Source organism: Rhea americana, unplaced genomic scaffold (assembly GCF_003343005.1).
Source record: "Rhea americana isolate MKP2758 unplaced genomic scaffold, rheAme1 scaffold_46, whole genome shotgun sequence".
NCBI lineage: Eukaryota > Metazoa > Chordata > Aves > Rheiformes > Rheidae > Rhea > Rhea americana.
In genome coordinates this window covers 2,006,064-2,031,551 of record NW_028186601.1, presented here as the reverse complement: position 1 = coordinate 2,031,551, position 25,488 = coordinate 2,006,064, and the positions used below count along the sequence as shown (strand labels likewise).

The window sequence follows — 25,488 nt, the reverse complement described above, 5'->3', positions numbered from 1 at the left end:
TTGCAAATGGGTTACTGGGATTTTCTGATTGCTGTGAATAAATGCTTTTATCTGTGTGCCTCCATAGTGTGCAGGTCTAGAAGGATAGCATCACAGAGACCTGAAATGTGTTCCAGTAAAAATTAAAATAGGCTTTCTGTCATGCTGCAAAACATTCGTACTAACATTAATTTAATAAAGAAATACTGTTATCCAAAACTCACTAGATATGTAAGGTAGATGGGAGTAGAGATTAGATAGCATGAAGTAGGAAACTTTAGGAAAAATAAGTCTGGATGTTCTACAGAAGGAGGTAAGAGAAGTTCCTCACTGCATTACTCTTAGAGTGATTTCCACAGTTAAGCTGAAGATGAGCTAGTCCATAAATAAGCAATTTTTGATCTCGGAACCATGGAGCAAAATATAGTATTTTGAACAGATCTGTATTGCTGCAAAAAAATAATAAAGCAGCAATTTCCCTTTTTAAAAAACAAGAATTTTATTGTTATTTCCTTTTCTTTCATATCTAGTCAATATAGATTTTGTGAAAGCAAATGAAACAAGTATGTAACAGCCTAATAAATCTCACCTTCACCTATGCAGCTTTGAGGCAAAATAAAAATTAGTATAAATTTTTTCTACTGTTGGTATTAGAGTTCAGATTTGATATCATTGTGTATTTTTCTTGCACAACTGAAAACAACCCCAAGAAAGAGTCAAGAATATTAGTATGTTCATATAATTTTGTGAATATATTCTCCGTTCCCACAAGCGTTTATAATTTCTACATTGCACAAAAGCCCTGTTATTAAATTAGAAATGAGAACTGAAAATGAATATTAAAGACAATTAAGTGACTAGTCTAATTTAATTCTAAAGGAAAGTACATAGTGGACATGAAAGTAAAGAATAAAAGACCAAAAATTAATATTTAAATTACTTTTAACATACCTACAAATGCAGAAATATTAACCTAAGAATGAAACCCCAGTCGAAGGACAAATATTTTAATATGGCCATTTTCTCATAAAAACAAACAAAAAAATACACACAAGGAATTAAGCACTTTTCTATTTTTAAGAAAAAAGTGTAAATATGGGACTAATACAGAAAGGAACTCAGACAATTATAATGTATCTGATTTCTCTGAAGATTTTGTGGTTATAGCTACAGTGTATTTCATACTTCTACTTCAAAAGACTCTGATTCTTCAGTTACATCCACACAGACTCTGGCTCCCATCTGCCTGGCATCAACTGCAGCATCTGAGATCCAGATGGGGATCCTATTAGGCAGCAGCTCTTGACAGTTCAGAAGCTGCTTTATCTAAAAGACCAAAGTTTGACTGCCGCACTATTAAGATTGTATGCATTGAACATTGTTCAAAATTGATTTAAAAAAATGGGAACTTACTGATACTCTGAGATTTTGTTACTGAACAGTTAGTGAAAAGGATGAATAATGAGAATAAGCTTTTCAAGTTAGCAGGACAGATTTCTTTTCCTTCCTAGAGGTATACACAAATCAAAGTTGAAGAAAACATAGAAGATAAAGTATGCAATAACTTTAAACATTAACAGAAAATTAAAAAGTGTAAAAGCAAATTTTTTACAGTTTTCCTAAAATTATTTCTTTATTCACAGAAATACAAAATCCTACCACAGAAAAACAGTGATTTATTTCAATGGCAGTATTATTTTGCATACTGACAATAAGATATTATGTATTTTAAACTTTTAATAAAACTCAGCATTACAAAGACCCAAAACTAACAAAATAGTTGGTTTACTTCTTATATAAAAGAACACAGGTCTGATAATACTTACTTCCAAATCTTTCAGTTTTTTCTTTCTAGTCTGTCGTAATTCTCCAAATATTTTTTCTTCCTGCTTTAATCTTTTTTCATATTCTGCTAGCTCATCTTGGAGATAATTAAATGCCATCTGAACATTTTGCTGTTTAGAGATCACAACACTTAAATTTTTCCTTTGAAAGAAAAATATTTCAATTATTAAACTGAGATATTCTGCTACACTGTTTTTAAGTCTTTACTTAAAGTTTTAATGTTTAATTTAGTAATAGATAAAAGTCTTCTTTCAAATAAAGAAATGAAACCCTTTTAAAAATAAAAAACTGTATGACAGAGCTTATCATGAATGTTTAGATCACTTAAAGACATTATGCTTATCCAGYGAGTCTACTGAGACGTGCAACTCTCACCAATTTTCAAAAATATCTTCCATTTTGAAAACACCTTCCTAGAGGATAGACTGTTTTACTCCCACACGCAGACTATCTGCCTAAACTATAATATTCTAAGATACAGAATAAGCCCTGTTTCAGCGACATATTGGGCATCCAATATTTTATTTATTGGGACTGGAAATGGGAGATTCATGCCATTTGTATAATATTTGTTTCATGTCTCTTGTCCATATCTAGTATGGATTCTTCAAACTGTGCGCATTTGAAATCTGTAAAATTAAGCAATTTTCAGAGGTTTATAGTTTGTATTAACATTCTGTTCTCTAAGGGTCTGTATTTCAGTTATTTGTTTCTAACACTGCTTTTCTGCAAGGTAAACTAAACTAGAGCCTTGTAAATTTAAGACTTTGTGTAATAAAGACTATATCATAAAGTACACACAGAAGAGGAAACTTAAGAGACAAGTTTAACGTTACTATTCCCCTTGGGGAATAAATTACAGCATCTAAGACTTCCTCTGAATCAGTACCTACAAAAACCTTTCTAAAGGGAGGCTGACTTAACTGATCCTTGGGAAATTACCTGAAATTTCTTTCCACTGGAACATCCTTTCAGCCTTCCTTGTCTCTGGACACCCCCTTAACTTGCTTCCTGTCTGTATTTCCCTCTTTCTGGGCATCAGTCTACTATATGGGAACTGGTGTGTAAAAATGGTAAGGACTCCAATAAGGTACGCTCCTCACATAAACCTTAAGTTCACAGGATTTGCCCATCATCATTATAATTTGATTTACACCAAACTCCAGTGAGATAAAAAGAATGGAGTGAATGGACTTCACATTAATTCTTAAATCCATATACAAAGACATATCTTTATGTCTTCTAAAAATGAAAAAACAGCTTTTTCAGCTCCATTTGTACAAAGCTACTTTCATTTGTTTCTACACAAGATTCCTGTGGCATATGAYCCCCTTGGTCAGCAGGTTAGCCTAAATCTTGCAGTAGCCTYTTCAGTTTTATTGTTAGTTTTATTGTGGAAAAGGAGGATTTAAGTTATAGTTATTTTGGTAATATTGTGTCAATATTTCTAGTTTACTAACATCAGCTAATAGTTTCCTTCATTAAATTACAGGCAAACAATAATAAACCGTGAACGTATTATTCTTCAAAGAAAGATATTAGAAAGGAAATTAGAAAAGGACAACAGTTAAGACTGAATGCAGAAGTAGGAACTCTTGTATCTCAGTTGTCCATCAAAACAGGCTAGAATTTGCCCGATACCACATCAGAAAAATGAAAATAATAGCCAAGAGTAAAAGTAGAGACATGTAGTCCTTTTTTCACAGTTTTTCTACTAAGTCAGGCAGTAATCATCACTCTTTAACAAAAGCAGAAGCATCAGTTCAGATTAGTGCATATAAGTTTGAATGACTGTGTATTACACAAAATATAACAGGAACTGGCTAGAGCAGACTTTCTAAAGACAGAGTGATAAAATACCGTTAGATAGGTCAGATTATTGGCAACATCTATAGGAGAAGGTAAATAGCCTGAAAGAAAATTTTCTTTCTTCTGAATATTATCACACTAATCTTCACTAAYGAGAAATAACAAAAAAACACTAACAATTCCAAACTCTTTTGCCCCCCAAGTACAGACAGACCTAACGCTCTGACAATCAGAAGGCATAAGAATGCTGTTATAGTTTTCAGCAGTTCACATGATGGAGAAATTCCAATGTGATGCATGTGCTTTGTTCAAAAAATAACAAAAAGGAAGGAGAATATATTAGTCATTTGGATGCACATTATCTAAATCAGTGGAATTTTTTGATAGCTTGCTTTTTTTTCCCTTTACTTTACAGCTCTTTCTACCAGATGGGATCTCTGAGCAGCAGGTTTTCAAGAAAAACGTAAAATTTTCATTAATGTCTATTCTAGAAGATGGAGAATCCAAAAAAGAATTCCTGTTTGAAAGAGAGGTGAAATTCACAGCTATTTAGAAACAGCAAATTGTTGGAGGAAAACAATCTTTCATTACCACTTTTTAGTTATCGTATCCCTTCCTCCTATGAGTCTGAATATACCACTTCACTAGCATGAAACTTTGAAACTGATATGAGACTATGAAGTGGTTTTGAGTCATGGAAAGATGTCCTCCATTCTTGAAGGTCAATAAGCTCAGCTGAACACTGGGCCTCTGAACCATTCTGTTTAAATCAAGAGTTGAAAAAAAAAGAACATCCGGTCATATACAGTTGGTTTAAACATTTACGTAAAGAACTGCTTTTTTTTTTTCTTCTTCTTCTTTTTTTTCCCAAACAGGAAGCTAATGGAATAGTCTCTCAAAGATTTTGTAACACCAACAATAAGTAAGTGAATGAGACCGCAGATGGGGAGCTGTAATATAATGACACAAGGTTCTTTTTTTCCACAATTTACCTATCCTGTGTAATTCAACAATACAAGCTGTTTTCTCTTTGACATTGCACAGCAGGTTCACCTTTATCCTTGAAGAGTAAGCCTGCTGTGCAATCAGCATATATGGCCCTCCAAGGCTTGTGTGGCCTAGAAGGCAGCCTGCATTTTCAGTTGGATAGAGCCCTTTGAGACTATTTTCAGGACTCATCAGTCACAGTAAGCATAGGTCTACATTTCTTAAACCAGAGAAAACACGGAATGTGAGGAATCCTCCATTAATTAAGGATGCAACTGACCATGAATATTATTAGATTTCCAGAAGTAATTCTGATGCCTGGAATTCCATTTGCTAGGCAGACAATTTATCATGAATGACTTCTACAGGCGCATTAGAACTGCAAGCAATCAACAAAAATACTTTCAAATTATTGAGGAGAAATGTGTTATATTTCCTAGAAATAATATTGTAAAAGTAATAACATTAAACTACTCTTAAAAATTCATACGAGAAATAGCTCTTACCCCAAATCAGTTAAAGATTTTTCTGTTTTTTCCAACTGCATTTCCTTCATGTTCCATAATGCATTTAATTCTCTAAGTTCATTTTTTAAACTTTCAGTAATGTGAGAGGTTTCCGCAATTTGACTGTAAACAACTGAATATTTTTCCTGGAAATTAAAAAATATATACTATGTATAGTAAGCAGGGCCAGATTTCCAAATACTGTATTTTAAGCAAATTAATATGGGTAACAATGTATGAAACGTATACCCAAAGAAACAGAACTGCTTTCAGAGGGGCAGTTGAAGTACTTAAAGAAATATAATTATTCCAGTTGCACTACGAGCACAGTTTCACACCTCCCAATTATAGTYCCCCAAATTGCTGAACAGACCTACTATATGCCCATAAATTTTATTATGGCATTTGCATTTTTGAAGTTGGGTGTATATATGTATGTGTGGTTTTATGCCTTCTTCATAAAACACTTATCTTCCTTTTATTTTTGCTCTCACATAAAAAGCTTTCAAACAACTGTTTGTGCAGCAAAAACATTATTAGTGACAGTGAAAGATAACAATTTTTCACATTTGACCCAGGTCTGGGTCAATTTATTTCAGTATATGCATAGTCAGTGATTTAATTGGCATCTTTTATTACTAGGCTATCAAAATATTTACACGATTTAATATTGTTTCAGGCAGACACTTGAAAATCTTGACTTTTGGAAAAGTTAGTATTTTTTAGATGCTACTGGCTCAAGGCAACATGTAGCTTACTCATTACCTCTGAAAACTGGTATTATTCATTTAGTTGCCAAACAGGGAATTTTCTTCTCTCAGGTGTCAAGTTTTTCATAACATAGTTGTCCTGCACTAGAGACAATGGAGGATTAAAGCACAGAGTACAAGACTTCTGAACTCCTGTCCACTTTTCTCATCTACAATTACACCTCCTCTCAAAGAGATGCTGACATTAAGGTGTTGAAAAATTTTAAATTAAAAAGAAAAAAAAAACTAGAGACAATGGAAGATTAAAGCACAGAGTAYAAGACTTCTGAACTCCTGTCCACTTTTCTCATCTACAATTACACCTCCTCTCAAAGAGATGATTCACACACATGTGAATAACAGATGTCAAGACCTCACACTTCAGTAGACAAAGACTGTGTCAGAGAATTTAGAGAAAGATCACAATTTAAAAAAATTCTTCTTTAGATACTGCCTCATTATTGCACAAGYAGTAGCTTGATGCATAGTCTGATTTTATTTTCCTTCTTAGAAAGAAAAATATTTCTTAGAAACATACCTGAAAGGTAGCTGAAAGATCCAAGAATCAGTATTTTTGTAACAGACATGAGCMAAGAAACATTACAATGTGCAAGGTGCCACAAGCACATGACACTTTTAAGGCCTTATCTGAATTTTATATAGTGTAACATGTTTTTTGTATAGGATTAGATGGAAAATTCAGGTTTCCAGCAGGAACATAAAATCATTAAAAGGAAAATTAAGATATGGTAATTAATGCAAATCCCTATGCAATTGAACTGCCTATAGAAAGTCTCAAACCTCTGAGGAAAAATCTTATTAGTTTTAGACTCAGTTTCAGGAGAACCTGGAGAAACATGATAGCCTGTGATATAAAAGATGTCACAGAAGATGATCTGCCCTGGCCTTAAACTTTAYGAAATAGTGAAATTTGAGATGCCTGAGATGTCAGGACCAAATTATATAAATATATACAGAAAAAATTCATGACCTGTTTGTTCCCAAAGAATGGCAGGTTCACATATGAGCTGCTCTAAAACAAAATCACCAATGCAAAAAAAAYTTGTCTCTTTGACTTGTATTTGCTTTGGGACTCTATACTGAGAAGGCATATAAAGAACATTCTTCATTCTTCTTAGCTGCTTAGCTTCATTCTTCAAGACTCTGAATGCAACACAGTAGAATTCACCTGCTCTTACCTAGGTATCTTATTTTTAGAAACTTACATGCCAGCAATGAAAACTAAGTTACTTCAGATTCAATGGTAAGAAGTAGAAGCCTCCAGGAAATGATTCACTTATCCTAAAATAGATAAGCTATGAAAGATTGGGTGAATTGCTTGACCAGTTGGATGTTGGATTCTCCATGTCATTTCTCTACCGTAGAATCACAGCTATTTCTTCTCCAAGATCATTTAAGGTACAAATAGGACAAGCTTTAAACAAATTACTCTGTCAAAAGAAGTCAAGATTTCCTATGACCTTGTGTGCTTTCTCCTGTCATTTCCAAACTGATTAATTCCAGCTTTATCCAATATTCCCAGTRCCAGAACATCTTTGCTCCTGAGTCAATCCACTCCCTCACCTTACTACTCACTACCTCATCTAACATACCTTATCTCTGTCTGAACAAACAGATAAGACAGTCTTTTTTATAATGGTAAAAACTTCAATTGTTTCCTCTAGAGAGCTGCAAGATACTATATCAGACTCTAAGAATGTAACTTTTAAGCTATCCAAAAATCGTTACTACATCAGTTCTCTAGAAATCTCAGAAAATATACTASATTGTTTTATTTCACTTATCCAGAACTCTCCTCTGCTAATTCAAATATTGCTCAAATACCTAATGGATGGAGTTATTTATGCAGCTAGTAGCAAAGGAGCCTTAGAAAAAAGTATAAGAAAGAAATGGCCTGAAAAACAGTGTAGAGTTACTGAATGCCTGCATGTTGACTCCTCAGTCATTTCCACGTGTTTTAAGATCTTTTYGTAAACCAATAGTTTGACAGAAATCAATCAACAGAAAGGGATGTAAAACCTCTATCTTCACTGCAAAATTTAGCAACGAGAGAAAATTAACTAATTTCCCCACTCTTAAATTAAGATTCAGTCTTATATATAGGAAGCTAAAGTCTTGCAGTTTTCCCATACAAGCTACCAGCTATTCTGAGCTACATGAAAGCTTTTTTTCTCTATATGACGCATTTTTGATACCGTAATGAGTAACTTTATACAATATAAAATGAAAGGACAATAAGAATGAACAGAATCTTGAAAACAAAATGCTTGTTTCTTATAATGCTTATAACCATATTTTTTATAAAGCTTAGTATTCAGTAATGAAATTCAAATAATTCCCTTTGGTAGATTATAGAGTTTATTAACTCATATAGCAGATAYAAGCCATCATTTACAAAAAGATGCCATCTGCTGAGCAAACATGCAATCAGCAGGCACTTTCTAGTACACTAGAACCTTTTTCTTCCTTTATTGATTTTCTCCATTGTATTTCAAAAGCCCCGCAAGCAATCTGAGCCAGTGTAGCAAATGAAGAAAGCAAAGGACTTCTCAATGACCCCAATATCAATTCTGCTTTGTACTTTACCCTGTCTCAAGGCTATGGTCCTGATAGGTTAGCTCAAGCAAAAGACAGAAAATAGTACACACACTGTATGTATGTACATATATCCAAAGCAACTGCATAGAAATGACAGCCTAACCTTTGAAATTAAATATACTTCAAAAAAAAGCCATACAAGCACTGCATTATTCACCTGTATATCATTTAATTGCTGCTGCACCACAGYGCTTCTTTGCTCCAGTTGTCGTTCTGTTTGTTTCTGCTGTTTGTCTACCTCTTGTACCCTCTCATCCAAATACAAGAGTTTCTGGAAAATATATGCATAAGCAGATTTGTTAGTATTCAAAAGTTACTGTCTTACTTTCTATAGAAATCAGAAAATATATTAGCCATTAAATAATTCCTTTAAGAGTTACCATTCATAAGCTTATTTTTGTTTCCTTTTACATACCTATTATTTTATCAACACCGCATATTAATTTCTATGTTTATACACTTTACCTTTGAATGACACAATGYAATATTTTAAAATAGGAAATACCTCTGCTGCTTCATATAGCATTTATTGTCTTACAGCAAAATGTCACTACTTTTTATTCTCCCCATATTTCTTTATTTATTACTTGGCAAAAAGAAAGTAAAGTTCTATATTGAAAATATACATTTGGAATAGTTTCCACAGGAGTTGTAAAAAGGATAATAGAAATGCTTATGATTTATTACATTAAAACATACGAAATTACAAGTAAGAACAGCTAATCAGAGAATGGAAGAAGAAAGAAAATAAAATATTGGGACATGACRTTTCTATATTCTTCATTAATCTATTCTACTATTAACTAGCATATCAAGAAACACAGAAGCTGTCTATTGTATTAAAACCATTTGTGTCACTAGTGGGAGTGYCAACTATTAAAGGACAGCAATTATTATTAATGCAAGTAATAAGTAAAACTTTAAATTACTATATACATTTTTATATAAATTGTACAATAATTATGTTATTCAAGGTTTTAAACTCCATTCATCATATATAACAACACTAAAATAGGTAATAACATCTCTATTCTGAAAGAATAACTTAAACCTTTAATCAATACGAAACTTCTTCCTTGAAATTACCAATACCTTTCACACATACAAATCTGCTTGTGCAAACTCTGCTTCCAAGCTTTTAAAACAGAAGCGAATACATAGCCATCGACGATGATATATAGCTTACACCACACCTCTTTAGGTTTCCCAGAGACTAATGATGTGATCTTTGTCACATTGTTTCTACTTAGTTTTAGTTGGGGAAGGGCTAACAACATTAGTCACTGCCATTAATGTGTTGTTTTGAAAATACTATTAGCTACTAGAAGATTTTTTTAAAAAATTCAATTTGACTTATTAAACCTACACTGAAAATAAACTATCATATAATCTGTTATCTGAACTGAAACGATTTAACATCCTCCATCTCTCCTCCAAAAACAGCAAAGTATTGCTACCCAAAAGCACTGCAAAGAACCCTTCAGAATGAATAAAARTAAAAATCCGAAAAAGAGGATCTCCAGTGACAAGCTTTCTACTAGTAATCAGACAACTGAACTATAAGCCTACAAATTGATTTTATAACAAAAACTTCACATGGGTGAGAAGAAGCAGCAAAAATTCTTGCTCTTAGATTGGTCTGAAAATCAAAATTTCTGTATCTAAACTGAATAGTTTCAAAAAATGTTGATCATCTTAACTGTGAGAATRTTATATAGCAAATATATGGCTTATGAAAGCTCCTATCTCTAGCTCTGAACAAAAACAACAATTAAATAGATAGTTGGATTTCCTTTTTGTTTTGAAATAAAAATGAAGGCATTTTGCTTTTTCTTTTTGAGCAGTAAGGTCCACTGGAAACGCCCACCTCTTTCATACAGTTAGGAAATAATTATTTCTTGCACATTGATTACTCTGTTTTCAGTTCTGTTCCTTAAGACATCTATTTCCTTTGCCAAAAGAAGTGAAGCTGCAAATACACTCTCTAGATTGTAGAGCTGCTTATTATAGTGAACAATGTGTCTCTGCCCACTTATTCATATAATGTGAAAGCCAAACCGTTGCAATCATGACAGAAGACTCAGAGCTATTCCTCAAAAGAAGAGAAGGAATAAGGATGCAAAAGTAGTATGCAAAAATGAAAAAGCAAAGGTATGGAAGTACTTTTAATTAAAAAAAAAATCTGAATAAATTACATTTCAAACAGTTCTGCAAAGAAATATTGACTAGTTTTGTCTGACTTTTTCTGAAACATAATGTATAGCCATTATGTTTGTTCCTWACTCAGGGTTTAGAGTTTGGATATTCCCATGTCATTTCAGAAAAGAAAGGACTGTTTCTACAGATTCTGGTTGAGATGCAGSAGGATATGGAACTATCTGCATTGCTTAAGGAAGGCACTGTCCACCTAACTTTGGTCTCACATTTGTAAGACAGCTAGTGAACTGAGTCACTTAATATTCAGTTAGCTCAGGTATTTTTCAAAAGCATCCATCGYTGCCATACTGTGGTTGAAAACACAGTAACTGATCTGGATGATAATGTCCGCTGTACAACCTGTTCTCTATTATTGCCGTTGTAGCACTCTTTTACGAGCAATGTTTGGAAAGACCTCAAAGAACATCAGATCTAAAAAACAGAGATTAATCTAACAAAGAAGGTATGTTTCTTGGTCATATAACTTTATTTCATAATTCTGTTATTCTTTTGAGCAGCACTAGACAAAAGTTACTTCTCTGAAATTTTTCCTGGGGTTAACACCATTCATGTACCCTGAAAATATGAGAGAATAGGCTTCTCAGTCATCACTGGACAACTGGAGGAAAATGGCTATTTGGTCATCTTTTCAGGATGACAGAGAGACCAATTGAAACATGTCAGATTATGACAGTAGAAAAAGCTCTACTAGAAGCAAAAGGAATATACCTACTGGGAGAGAATGGCRTATTTAATTAAAATCATTCAATTAGGTTGAAACATGTTTTCAAGATAAATATTACAGAGTGCAGACCTTTCATGGGAGGAAGGAAAAATTTTGGATCACTATCACTCAAACCAGGAAAGAGAAAAGAGTCCACGGCCTGTAATTACRCTCTCTTGCACTGGTTGCTCTCTCTGGCTTCTAACTAAGCAAAGAGGTACAGAGGAAACATTAAGCAAATACTGCATATTCTTTCCTTTTGTAAGGAAACAGATCACAAAGAAGTCGAGAGAAAAAGATTTGTCTAATAAGAAAAGCAAGAAAGTTCAAAAATAAGGCTGGTACTATGTTTTACATTACAATATAATCTTTCATTGAAAATGTGGGCAATAGCATATAGTACAATATCACAGTGCAACTGCACAGCTGAATTCTGAGCTATGAGTTTGTTTCCTCCTTTTTTTTTTTTTATTTCTAGTTATAACTAGCAATAGTTATAACTAGAAATATCCTAGTGAACAGTTTAGAATCTACCACTTTTACCTCATGGTTTTCTTTAAATATATCTTTACTTCTTCCAATTTTTTTTTCTAGATCAGCTACTGGTCTCTCAATCTCTTCTATCATCTTCGTATCTTCTTCTTTTTTCCTCAGTCTCTCTTTTCGTTTTTCCTCTAGCTCACCATATATTGCTTTAATCGCAGCCTGTTTTTTAAAAGTATATATAGAATTAGTTTTCAATATTTAAACCAGAAGCCAAACTAGAACATGAAAAATTATGATTTTGAAATAATATTTATACTCTTAATTAAATATCATGAATAGACTAAAAATTAATTCCACATACATGTATGAAACCAAAGTTTAAGAAACATATAAGAAGATTAAAAATATCTTCAGAATGAAAAAAGTATTACTCATTAAGCCAGAATATGCCAGAAGTCTTTGAACAGGAAAGAYTGAATAGCCAGATGAATTGGCAAACACAAATATGGCAAGAAATACTAAGAAATGAATACATTTTGAAGCATACAATGAAATTACAGTACTATATCAGCAAATACTAGAAAAAATATCCACAAARGAGGAATTAAAATGCTAATCTCAAGAGTGAAAATATTTTCCGATGAAAAGACATCTATCTAAATTTGTTACGCACTCTGACAGTCACCAGTTAGTGATAGCTTAGTTCTTAGGTCTTTCAACAGGCTTTGACATCATCATTAAGTTTTGTCCTATTAGTAAGACAGAACTCTTTTGACAGCACAGGTATGAAGACTGTATAATCCAAAGAAATGCAGCTTTAGAAAGAAAACAGAAAAAAGTTTTAATTCACACAGAATTTTAAAACCTTAGAAGTAGTGTAGGACACATATCAAGAACTGGAAAATGAAAACAATATTCTGAAAACTTAAGAACTGTGATGAAAAAAGGCAGTTCTGAGCACTAAATTTGCATTCTCTTAGAGAACTGTTTCCATCTGCAGGTCAAAAGTATTGGGCTAAAAATTGSCACTGAGTGATCTTTGTCAAAATCAAGAGAGAAAAAGGAGATTTTTAGTTCCAATGAACAATCTAAATGGCCAGTACAAGTACTGAGGCYCAAAGAAGGAGAAAACACCAAAGCAAATCAGTCACTCTATGGTAGTCAGGTCCAGACACACTTCCTTCAGCCTTCTCTGATATGAAGACTGAAAACCAGAGGGAAGGTGCGCATGGACCACAAATGCATGTGTCAGATCCTCTGCAATACCTGGCTTAGAAGAGGAATATTCAACACTTCCTATTAATATCTGAGGTAAACAGAGACTGCAAGATCACTCTCAGGGCTTGTCTTTCTAAAACTGGGAGTCAAGTGTACTGGTGTACTGGATTCTGCTATTGAGCTCTTGCACAKTTCAAAATCAAAGAATGGATGATCACAAGAGAAGCAATACTGAGACTGCGAATGAAACAAATRTAAGGGTCCAGAACATCAGAACAGTGATAACATATGAGTGATAATAAGGAGGAGGGAGGGAAGGAGTCGAACAATGACAATAGTGAGAGTGGGAGGGTGAATACTGGGAATAGTCTTCCCTCATAGGAAGAAAGAAGTGAATTGCAATGGCATTCATCTATCAACTATGAAAAGGCTTTCAGGATGGGTTATGTTCTGGTATGCTAATGATCTGCATTACAGRTCATCCTCAGTATTTTGGAATTTTGGACAAGAAGAAAGCAAGTAATTGTACTGTTTAACTGGTATCAAACTGTATCTAAGAGAAAGGGTGCTTTTTACTTCTTGCAAGCAAACTGATTCAGTCAGTGCAAACTGGCATAAGGTTTGGGTTGCCATTATCACCCTACCACGCCTTCACACAGGACATTCAAGGAGACTAAAAATCCCAGCAACACTAGCAATATCTGGAAATCCAATATTTGTATATGCCTTTTGCAACCAACAGGTGCAAGGACAGTACCAACAGCCAGTTCAATAGACACTGATTCTGCCTGGTCTTCTGTATCAGGAAGGTCTTTGTGTTGATGATTGAAACTGTGAAGAAAACTTTTTCTTTGATCATCTATCATCACACAGAACTAAGGAGTGATCTTTGAGAGACCRCTGCTCAGACAATTATAACAGTTATATTATAGTTATATAGCCTCCTATCTCTTGCTGGTAGGATWCAATACAGAGATTAAGGACTTCTTCAGAAATAGTTGCTGGAGTTTCTGTTTCTACCTAGTGTCTTCTTGAAGCTGTAAGATGTTGTAGTTATTACAGCAGTTTAGGTATGACCATTATCTATGCTCTTGGAAGAGGCAGCCAATGGAATCCATCTATCAAAAGATGGAAATAGATGGAATACCCCTTCTGGTGATGCTGAAGAAATATCAACATTTCTCTGAGGGTGGTTGCAAAGCATCAATAAAGTTCAGAATAAAAGAACTACATTGTCAATGTAAAAATGGAATACTAGACCATCTTGTGTTAATTTGGTGGTTTACACTAGGAGAAAGTAAACTGGTAAACTGGTGTTACAACAATGCTACTTTACAAATTCATTTGTCAATATAAAGTATGGCAAGAGTCTCAATGAACGCTTTACAGAAACTGTGAAGTAAAAACAATAAAATAAAATAAAAACAACAGCACACTGCATAACTGCATATATGAATTATTACTTAAGGTAAAAAAAAGCAGATACTTGTGAATATTTGGGATACAGCTAAAATATTCAATTTTCCTAAGTATTTGAATATTACTAATTCAAACAGCAAATATCATTACTTAGCAAAACCCATTAGCTCTCCACGAGAGTTGGTCACAAAGTACTCTATTACAAAGAATTCACTGTAAATTATGTGGAAGAATTTAGATTTGAAGTAAACTGATTACTATCATATTTACCTGAGTCTTTTTCCAAATTCCTTTTTGTTCTTGAATTTCTTTTTTAATATTCACCTCCAAATGCTTAAGAAGAAAAAAAGTCATATGCAACAGATAAGAAACAAATTAATGGACAACAGCAAAGACAATTKAACACTAATATTGCAATAAGGATGAGCACAGCTCTTAAAGTTTGTCTCAAGTATCATAAGACCATATTAAGAAAGGGATTATAATAGAGAYAGGCAAAAGAGGTAAATAAATATAGAATAAATCATAAGAAAAGCAGTACTTTTTAAATGAATAAYTATAAAATTATGTAATTTATTTTTGGTAATTTAAGATAATTAAAAACATGAAGGAGCTGAGCCGATTTACCTAAACATATAATGAATATCAAATATTCAAAACTAAAAAAAAAAAAAATCAGTGCTTTCTATGTCCTCTATCTTTTATACGATGGGTCTTTTTATAACTTTTAATAAAAATCTGAATGTTTTATCCCTTTCTTATGCAAGTTTCCTATAGATAATCAAAACTATACTTGATTATAATCTATGTCAAATCCCAATAAAGGTTTTAAGTAAGTTTAGGAATAGGAAAGTTAATTACTTAACCAAAAGCAGGTATGACATGACTAATAGTAGTCACACAAAATCAATCAGTTTTGTTACGGAAAAGCATTTCTTGGCAGTGTTTTATTCCCACGCAAAACTCCCTGGCAAAACTCCAACAGACGAGGAAAGTATACAGAATGTGGAAGAGGGGACAGGCTACTYGGGAGGACTATAAGAATGCTGTCAGAGCACACAGGGATGCAATGAGAAAGGCTAAGGCCCAGTTGGAATTAAGTCTGGCAAGGGATGTCAAGGACAACAGGAAGGGCTTCTTTAAACACATCAGCAGCAAGAGGAGGACTGGGAAAAATGTGGGCCCACTACTGAATGGGGCAGGGGCMCTGGTGACAAGGGATACAGAGAAGGCAGAATTACTGAATGCCTTCTTTGCKTCAGTCTTCACTGCTAAGGGCAGCCTCAAGAATTCCAGAGCCTGGAGACAAGAGAGAGAGTCTAGAGAAGGCAAGACTTTCCTTTGGTTGAGGAGGAAAGAATTAGAGACCTTCTGGGCAGGCTAGACATCCACAAGTCCACAGGCCCTGATGGGATGCACCCACASGTACTGAGGGAGCTGGTGGATGTTGTTGCCAGGCCACTCTCCATCATCTTTGAAAGGTCCTGGAGAACTGGAKAGGTGCCTGATGACTGGAAGAAAGCCAGTGTCACTTCAGTCTTCAAAAAGGGCAAGAAGGAGGACTCAGGCAACTACAGGCCAGTCAGCCTCACCTCCATGCCTGGAAAGGTGRTGGAACAGCTCATTCTGGATGTCATCTCCACACATATGGAGGACAAGAAGGTGGTCAGGAGTAGCCAGCATGGATTCACCAAGGGGTGAATCCTGCTTAACCGATCTGATGGAATGACTGGCTGGGTAGATGAGGGGAGAGCAGTGGACATTACGTACCTTGAYTTGAGCAAGGCTTTCGACACTGTCTCCCATCACATCCTCCTAGGAAGCGAAGCTTAGGAAGCGTGGATTAGACAAGTGGACWGTGAGRTGGATTGAGAACTGGCTGAAAGGCAGAGCTCAGAGGGTTGTGCTCAGCAGGGCAGAGTCTAGTTGGAGACCTGTGGCTAGTGGCATCCCCTAGGGCTCAGTATTGGGTCCCCATGAGGGGACAGAGTGCCTCCTCACCAAGTTTGCAGATGATACCAAGCTGGGAGAAGTGGCTGATACACCTGAGGGCCGTGCTGCCATTCAGAGAGACCTGGACATGCTGGAGAGTTGGGCAGAGAGGAACCTCCCGAGGTTCAACAAGGGCAAGTGCAGAGTCCTGCGCCTAGGGAAAAATAACCCTAGGCMCCAGTACAAGCTRGGGGCTGACCCTCTGGAGAGCAGCTCTGCAGAGAAGGACCTGGGAGTGCTGGTGGATGACAAATTGACCATGAGCCAAGAATGTGCCCTTGTGGCCAAGAAAGCCAATGGTATCCTTGGCTGCATTAGGAAGTGTTGCCAGCAGGTGGAGGCAGGTGATCCTGCCCCTCAGCCCTGGTGAGGCCTCGAATACTACATYCAGTTCTGGGCTCCCCAGGACAAGAGAGACATGGAGCTACTGGAAAGAGTCCAGCGTAGGGCTACGAGGATGATCAGAGGGCTGGAGCATCTGCCCTATGGCTGCAAGGAATGGCTGCGAGAGCTGGGCCTCTTCACYCTGGGGAAGAGAAGACTGAGGGGGGAGATCTTATCAGTGTGTATAAGTACCTGAAGGGAGGGTGTCAAGGGGACGGGGACAAACTTTTTTCAGTAGTGCCACGTGATAGGACAAGAGGCAATGGGCACAAACTGAACGACAGAAGTTCTGCCTGAATATAAGGAAGGAGTTCTTTTCCATGAGTGACAGAGCACTGGACCAGGTTGYCCAGAGAGGTTGTGGAGTCTCCTTCTSTGGAGATMTTCAAGGCCYGCCTGGATGCAACCCTGTCTAACATGCTGTAGGTGACCCTGTTTGAGTAGGGAGGTTGGACTAGATGATCTCCAGAGGTCCCTTCCAACCTTACGAATTCTGTGATACATATCTACACTGCGGAAATAYATATGCCATTAACACTTGAAGAGGGAAGCTCCTGCATAAGGTGGCCACAAGCATCTTCCAGATTCCACATACATAAGAGACAGAAGTAGATATCAAACACCCTCATTTATTTTCAACCCCAAATCTCAAAAATTAGTAGGACTTTCAAGAAAATAGAAAAGAGGAAGATCACTGTTCATGTGGAAAACACATTTAAGGAAGACCTGTAGCCACTGAGTAACAGTCCTTTTCCAAATGACAGTCTATATATTTGCTCCATGGATAACTTTCAGCAACAACCTGTGCCTATGCCTCCCCTCCTCTCACCTCCATCCTCATATACACACATAAGCTATCTGGATCTAAATCTCCATGTCTGTTAGATATATTATGGCATCTGGACTACTCTCCAAAGCGCAGCATCATTTTGAATCACTAATGATAATGTTTGGTGAAAACATGAATATATTATTTTTATCTATTCAATACCCCAAGGAGACAACGTAACTGCTGGTTACAGACACGCATCGTTATTAGAAGGTAGTCACTCTAACAGCATATCAGTAGAGACTAGGCATTCAACTATAAATTTTAACTTCATTTATACAATCATATCTAAAATTCAGCACTTTCAACTGCTCTTTAGGTTAATCTGTGCACTCTATTTATACTTAGTTAGCAGCTTTTACCTTGCAGTTAGCTCTTGTAGTTGGCCACTTTCCCTGAGTCAATCTTCATGWGCATATGTATGCTTTAGAATATTATGCTGCTAAGTTGTGCAAACTGAGGCTTAAGTATATTAGTATTAGCTTAAAGCTGTTGACAGAATAGTCATTCTACAACTGTTAGGAACGGAGGCATTCATTAACAAGAGCACTGAAACAGCTTGAGTGTGGCTGGAAAGAAATTTTATCACTGGAGGCAGGTCCAAAAGCAATGACTCAAAGCAAAAATGAATTTGTGTCAACAAGACAGAATGAAATTCCATTTCTGACAATAAAAGTATAGTTTTGAGATGTAYTTCTGTCTATCAACTCCAGACATTAACACTATGATTTCTGGAAGGAGATTAAGGAACAAGAAAACCCATAAAGTAACACTAAATTCAAATTTAAAAATGGAATTTATATAAAAAAGGAATTTATTAAAAACTCAATGACAGACAGCTAGAAGACTAAAATATTTGCAAAACAGACAGATTATTTAGAGATATCGTACTGGATGTTCAAAGCAAATGCACACCAAGTTTTAACCAATACTTTGAAACCATCATAAAGAAAGGCTATGAGCAGCAATACAATACCCTTCAGAAAGCTGAAATTACATCCAAAAGAAGGAAAAAGAAGAGAAGGGGAGAGAGGGGAGAGAGGGGAGAGAGGGGAGAGAGGGGAGGAGAAAACTCAACTCTGAATTCTACTTGGTTAATTATAAAAAACCATTAGGAGAGCTAAATAAAAATTTTCTGAAAAACCTGCAAAAGACATAATAATTTGTAACAAATTCTTTTCCAAACACATTTGAGTAGGAAGCCTCCTAGGGATAATTTAAGGCCAGCAGATGACCAGAAACATTCAGAATGTGATAGCAGGAGGAGGAAAAAAAAATCCAAAGACCCAACCTCCAAAACAAATAAATCTCCCAAACGCTAACAAAGAAACGGGTAATATGAATTATTCTGAAAAACAGAATTAGTTGACACATAGAAAATCAGACGAGGAATCAGCATGCCTTGGAAAGTGCCTCAAAAATCATTAGTCTTCTGAAAGATTTAATAAGCCTATGAACAGGGTAGAGCTTGATGAGATAGTCTGCTTGGACTTCTAAATGGTGCTTGATAACRTATCATAAGAAGAACTCCTAAATAAATTAAGTTTCCATGAGTTAAGGAGAAAAGTCTCATGTGAATAAATAATGGATTTAAAGATAGATGATCTAGAGTAGGAATAAATTATCAGTTTTCACAGGGACAGAGCCACAYTGGGGTCCTGCAAGTATCTGAGCTGGATCTGTTGTTTTCAATTAATTCATAAACAATATTGGAAAGGGGGTATTTATGGGATAACTAAGTATAATTAGATAGATTTCTTATTTAGGATAATTAAGATAAAGTAAATTGGAAATTCAGTGGGATCCTGAATGACAGACAAAAGAGTAGACAAATTTCAGTGAAGGTAAATGCAATTTTGGACATTAGGATAAAGTCTTTATTTATACAATGTTGAACTCTGAGCTGACTAGTGTCAAACAGGAACAGGATCTTGAATTTAAAAGAGGCAGTTCCAAGACAATGTGAGGACAATGTTCAGTAGCATTTAACAAGAATAAATGTAATATTAAAAAATGTTAAGAAAGAAATAGAGAACAAACCAGAAATCATCATTATACCACTATACATGCCCACAGAATACCTATATATTGAAAACATCAAGCTAAGAAAAAAAATATAGACATATATAAGCAGGTGCTTTCAAACACCCCTTGTAAATCCTAATTTCTTCGAGTAATTTTTAGCATCTCCTGAACACTTAGATATAAGAACATCCCTTGAACACACACTCATGCAAATATTTCAGCTCACAACACTGAGAACATGGAAAAATTGACGTTGAGCAAATGCATATGCAAAGAAAACAATTTATAGGACAAAACTATATCCTGTGCAAATTCAGATCTTGYCAAGAATATAAACTTGATCCAAAAAAAGGAATCATGGTACTATTAAAGTGACTGACTCACATTCACTTTAAAAACAGCTGCAAAGTTCTCTGTTCTTCAGCCCGTGTTTTATTTTTATCTTTGCCTTTTAACTCACTTTATTTTTATTTATTTATTTACTTATTTAAGAAGAAAGTAAGCAGGTAGGTGAAGAAGAAGCACAATAGAGTGCCCAATACACCAATGCATATTATAAAAAAGAAAATACACTCAATTCTTAATTTTACTGATTAGGTCTAAAAATATTACAGAAAATGAAATTATGAAAGTCTCTGCTTAAAGGCAATCTAGACCTTACATACAGCAGAAGAACACTAATGATGATAAGTACACAAAACACCTTTTATAGCTTTCTGATATAAAAAGACCCTTGAGAATTCCTGGTATTGCATATTTTTTCCTTTTATATCTGAATGCTAAATCTTACACCTTACAATAGCACTGTTCCTACAAAGCTGTATGCATATGTTCAAGATTATTTACTAAGAATTAGGCAAAGTAAAAAAACATCAAAAACATATGTAATTCTTCTCAGTTATTGCAAGGCTGCTACATAAGTACAACTTTCAATAACAGTTCTTGGTAATCAATGGCATCCTGTTGACAGGGAAAAATTCTTCTCAGGTAGTATTTCATTTTCAATGGCTATATTCAGTATCAAACAAAACTACTGATTTACAGATTTCTCTGATCATTTAGTTATATAAAGAATAAGACTTACTTATTTCGATACATTCCAAATCATGTAGCAATCACAAAAACTTTGTATGGTTGGGAATATCTGTAAACGGTAATCTTTAGCCTCTCATTACTTGTGACCATTTAGCAATCAATTTGTTTTTTCACATAGAGGCTACTTTATTTATTTATTTATTTATTTATTTAAGTGTTTTAAAACACCTGGTGAAAATCAGAAGTTTTGCATTATTATTTTCTTGATATTAGATTGCTTGTCTTACAGTTTTCTGATATGAATGGCATCATTTCCTATTTTTTCACTCTAAAATGATTTTAAATAAAAAATACACAACCTTGTAATTAATTTTTTCACTGGTTATTTTTTTTTGCAAGTCCTCATACTTTKCTTTTTTTTCACCATAAGACAATTCAACATTATAGAGATCTTTATTTACTCTTTTTACTTGCTCTTCAATCTTCTGTATGCTTTTGGAGACAGTCTTTATTTCTGACTGATATGYCTTCTTTTTTCTTGAACTATTGAAATAAAACAAAGTGATATTATTTCACATTACTAGTTTATAAAGTATACGAGCTAAAATAAAAACTCTATTGAATAAGCAATTCTAAAATATTTTWAAATCAAAATCAAAAGCAGTATCATCCTGCTGATTTGATGCTGAATATACCATGCTCTTCCTTAAAACTCTATTCATAAGCATACGCCTTGACAGTTCATTGATATCAAACTATTACATGTACCCATTTTTTGTCCTGCATATCTTTACTATTAGTCTGTAATATAACACTATCACTTTTGGATGAAAATTGTCAATAACAGCCCTTGTGTCTGAAAATGTTAATATTGCTCACATAACCTCAGTTCATCTCTCTTATAATATATGACCATGTCTGAGGTATAGAGTACTTCATACAAGTGCTGTGGTGCAGGTTATTCGTGCAGCTGATGAATTAATTTTGCTATTTGTATTTTAAGTAACATAACACAATTTTAGTTCACTTTATATAGTAATAAGGAAAAAAAATCATTAGAAGTGAACTATTTAACAGAAATGAACTTAAAATACTATTAGATTAGACCATTAGATCACACAGCAGAAAACAAACTAAAACAAATAAAAAAACTCCCCACAGGTAAACATTGATAGTCCTTTGACAGACTGAATATAACCTCTATATCATTAGAACTTAATGTTCCCCAACCAAATGTTTCTTTGTAGAAGAATGGGATCACTGAAAAATAAACTGTTACTACCACTGAGGGTATCCGCTGAATCAGAATGATAAAACTAAACAGTATTGAAAGGCTCTTCATAGGTCACACACAGTTTCTCATACTTAATCTGCAAATCCTGCACTGATTACCCATATCCTTAGTTGAATTAGAGGCCAGAATGGTTCTCTCAAAGACAACCTCCTTTCATGACACAGAGTGTCATTTRGTCAGTTAAAAGAAGAAAACATATATTACCTTACAAAATACAAAGGTTACTGCACAAGGACTAAAATTCATGGATTATTTCATCCACATACATACACACATATTCCACTTTCAGTACATGGGTACTGCTGATTCCTAAATACACAGACTTAGGGTCAGAATTATCTTGTACATACTCCTTGAACATTTTTGCATTTTATAAGGCAGTGTAGGCCCGTATCAACTTAATTTGGCTTCCTAAAATCCAAGTAACATAGAAGAGCAAACCAAGAGAACAGAGAACATTGTCATGCATCTTGAAGAACTATATACACCATGTCTGTAGCATATATTACAATTGTCCTTCCTCTATTAAAAGATTGTTTGTAACAATCTACAACAAAGTCAACTTATTGTTACTCTCAAGCAGTTGACCAAGGTTATGAAGATAGAAACTCACAGTCCTAAGAGAAATGAGACAGCAGTATGATCTTTCCAAAATACAAAATATGACCTAGAAGCTTTAGCAATGCCATACACCTGTAAGACCCTGTGTTTAGAGTCATAAGTGACTGTTTCATATAAATCTATAATGTGGACATTTTTCAGAGATACTGCAGAAGCTGTAATAGCCCTAACAGAGTGAGACCTAAGTGAAACAGGAGGCACTACTTTTGCTACTTAATACAAAGTCCTGCATAGTCAGCTACTGAGTTAGACAGTTCTTAAATACAAAGATGAAAAAAAAATCTTGGCATAGATCATAAAGGTATYGTTCCTTGTAAATTAAAACACTGGCAGTGACCAAGATCTACTATATGGAATAAAGCATCCCACCACACAAGAATGTTAGAAAAAACAGAGCTGAGAATACTCAATAACAAGCAAATAGTCCAAATTATCCTTAGATGATAATGAGAAAGAGCAACAAAGGTCTTTCTGTTTGAAGGGAGGCAATATAAAAGTAAAAATACTCTGGTTCTTTCAAGTCTAAGACAATTCGGTTAGGAGCTATCATATTAGAGAGTAGTAACACTTCTACTCTCTAACTTTCATAGGTCTGTCTGTATCACATACATTGACTAGACTTTCCTGCACACCACTCAGATCAGCAATGAAATAGAAGCTAACAGCACCAGTGTGAGTAGTACCAGGCACCATGACATAACCAGGAGTTAYAAGAGTTATAACAAAAGCGGAGTGAGTTACATACAGACTGATGAAGGAGGGCAAGAGGCTGATGCTATAAAAGATCGGTGACAAAGAATTTGTGAAGATACTGTATGTAATGTAAACAGTAYACAACGAGGCCAAAGAGCAAACAGTTAAATGTGATTAGAAATAATTATAATGCTTGCTAAAATAAGAGGGGTTCAAGTCAATTCTTCGACTACTAGAGGAAACTTTCGTGGACACAGCATTCTACAACACTTTTTAGTAATGGTTTCTGGTCAGTTCTTACAGAGTTTCTGAATCCTACAGTCTCTGATAATATTCATTTGAACTATTCAGATCATAACCAGATCACTTTCAAAATAGAAAATTTGTATACAACGGTCTTGTGAWTCAAACCAGAAACGTGTTTCATTAACTGTTCCATCAGAGATAGGTGTCTTAATTTTGCAAATTATCTGAAGAAACTAAAACATACTCTAAAATACTGACAAAATGCCACTGGGTAATTAACTATTTGCTTTGTCCAGAAAAGTTCTGGGAGAGCTATCACGGAACCCCTATCCCCATCACTCTCCCCCCCAAAAAATTTCATCTTTTCTTAAAATAAATGCAAGCATACCTAATCCTACTTTGGGCAAGATCATGACTAAATGGCTTCAGAAATTTCTTCCAAAACATCTATGACTATAAAAAGAATCAAATATCAAAACACCAAAAGCAAGCCAGCAATTCACCTGAACAGTAGAGAGAAAGCAGACCTGTGCTGAAGCTGGAAAGAAATGAAAGGAACCAAGCAACAGTTATTCCACTCTGATTTCCTACACCTTTCTTTTAGAGTCAAATTGTTTTGATGCATGCAAGGCCACAAATGACTCTGCAGATCAAAGCACTTTATATATGCAAGAGGAACCTACACACCTCAAGCCAAAAAGCAAATGAACTACAGCATAAAGAAGAACTATGGTTCTTCAGTGTGTGTGTTCYATACTCTACTCATACAGATGTTTAAAATTCTGTCATAGCTTCTGTAGCTTACTCAGGAACTCTATCCCTCTTTGAGAGGCATGAAGAGTTTTTGATTGTTCCTTCCCTAAGCTTTCATATGTTAAGTAATTGTGCACAAGGACCAGAGACTTTTTTTGATCTAAGAGCATTACAAGATATATTGAGCCTTCACAGGAAAAGGGTGTGCGTGTGTGTGTGTGTGTGTGTGTGTGTGTGTGTGTGTGTGTGTGTGTGTGTGTGTCAGGTCAAATGCACTGTTTCTCCTCAGTTTCCTTCCACCAGTAAATCCAGGAAGTTTAAAGTACTATGAAGGAAAGGTGACACAGATGGGGTATGGATGTTCATATGGATAACAAATCTCAAAGTATTCCAGTTATTGACAAATCTTTTTTTATTTTTCCACACAAATGTTTGCTCACATACACTCTATATTTTAGGTCCTCCTAAGCTAAAGCATAAGTTACCTTGAGATAGGTCTTGGAATCCTTTGAGAAAAAAAAGTATTGCATGATCATTTTGCCAAAAGCAATGCTATTTCTGGATGTTTCTGCACATCACTCAGTGACAGTGCGGGTAGAGATGTCCTCATCATTGCAATCAATATAATTTGAAGTACACCTCTGATCATAGAATGCTGGCCAACTTCAATGGTCCCATAAGAGATAAAATGATATCCTTAAAAAAAAATAATTAAGAGGTAAAAGCGTCTCCTTTCCTCTCTGTATTACAAAAAGGGAACTTTCTGAAATATCTGCTTCTGCATAAATATAGGTAAAAATGATTTTGCATTTAAATATCCTCCACAGTATAAAGGGGATCAGCTATCAAAGCACGGATCTCTCTCTCTCTTTTTTCCCCCAGTATCATCAGTGTCTTCAGTATCCAAGAAGATTCAGTAGTGATTATATCAGAAAGGGATTAAATGGTGTCTCCATYATGGTCATGAACACTAATTTAAGTTTTTCTATGAAAAGGGATCCTTAGYTATGGCAAATACCTTCACTTCACTTTCTCAGGATTACAGGATTGAAAAACRTAGAATAGATCTCAGTAGGCCA

The 25,488-nt window shown here is 34.9% G+C and overlaps 1 protein-coding gene across 2 annotated transcripts in view; it reads right to left on the bottom strand.

Annotated features, from left to right (window-relative positions):
• CCDC178 (coiled-coil domain containing 178) overlaps positions 1–25,488 on the bottom strand; it is a 189,118-nt gene that overhangs the window by 127,971 nt on the left and 35,659 nt on the right. For both annotated transcript variants that reach the window (XM_085316233.1, XM_085316232.1), the window contains exons 11-16: positions 21,162–21,345; positions 14,808–14,870; positions 11,958–12,119; positions 8,652–8,765; positions 5,127–5,272; positions 1,806–1,965 (exon numbers count right to left, since the gene is read on the bottom strand). In XM_085316233.1, coding sequence (XP_085172359.1) covers positions 1,806–1,965; positions 5,127–5,272; positions 8,652–8,765; positions 11,958–12,119; positions 14,808–14,870; positions 21,162–21,345 — 829 coding nt within the window. The remainder of the gene's footprint in view (positions 1–1,805; positions 1,966–5,126; positions 5,273–8,651; positions 8,766–11,957; positions 12,120–14,807; positions 14,871–21,161; positions 21,346–25,488) is intronic.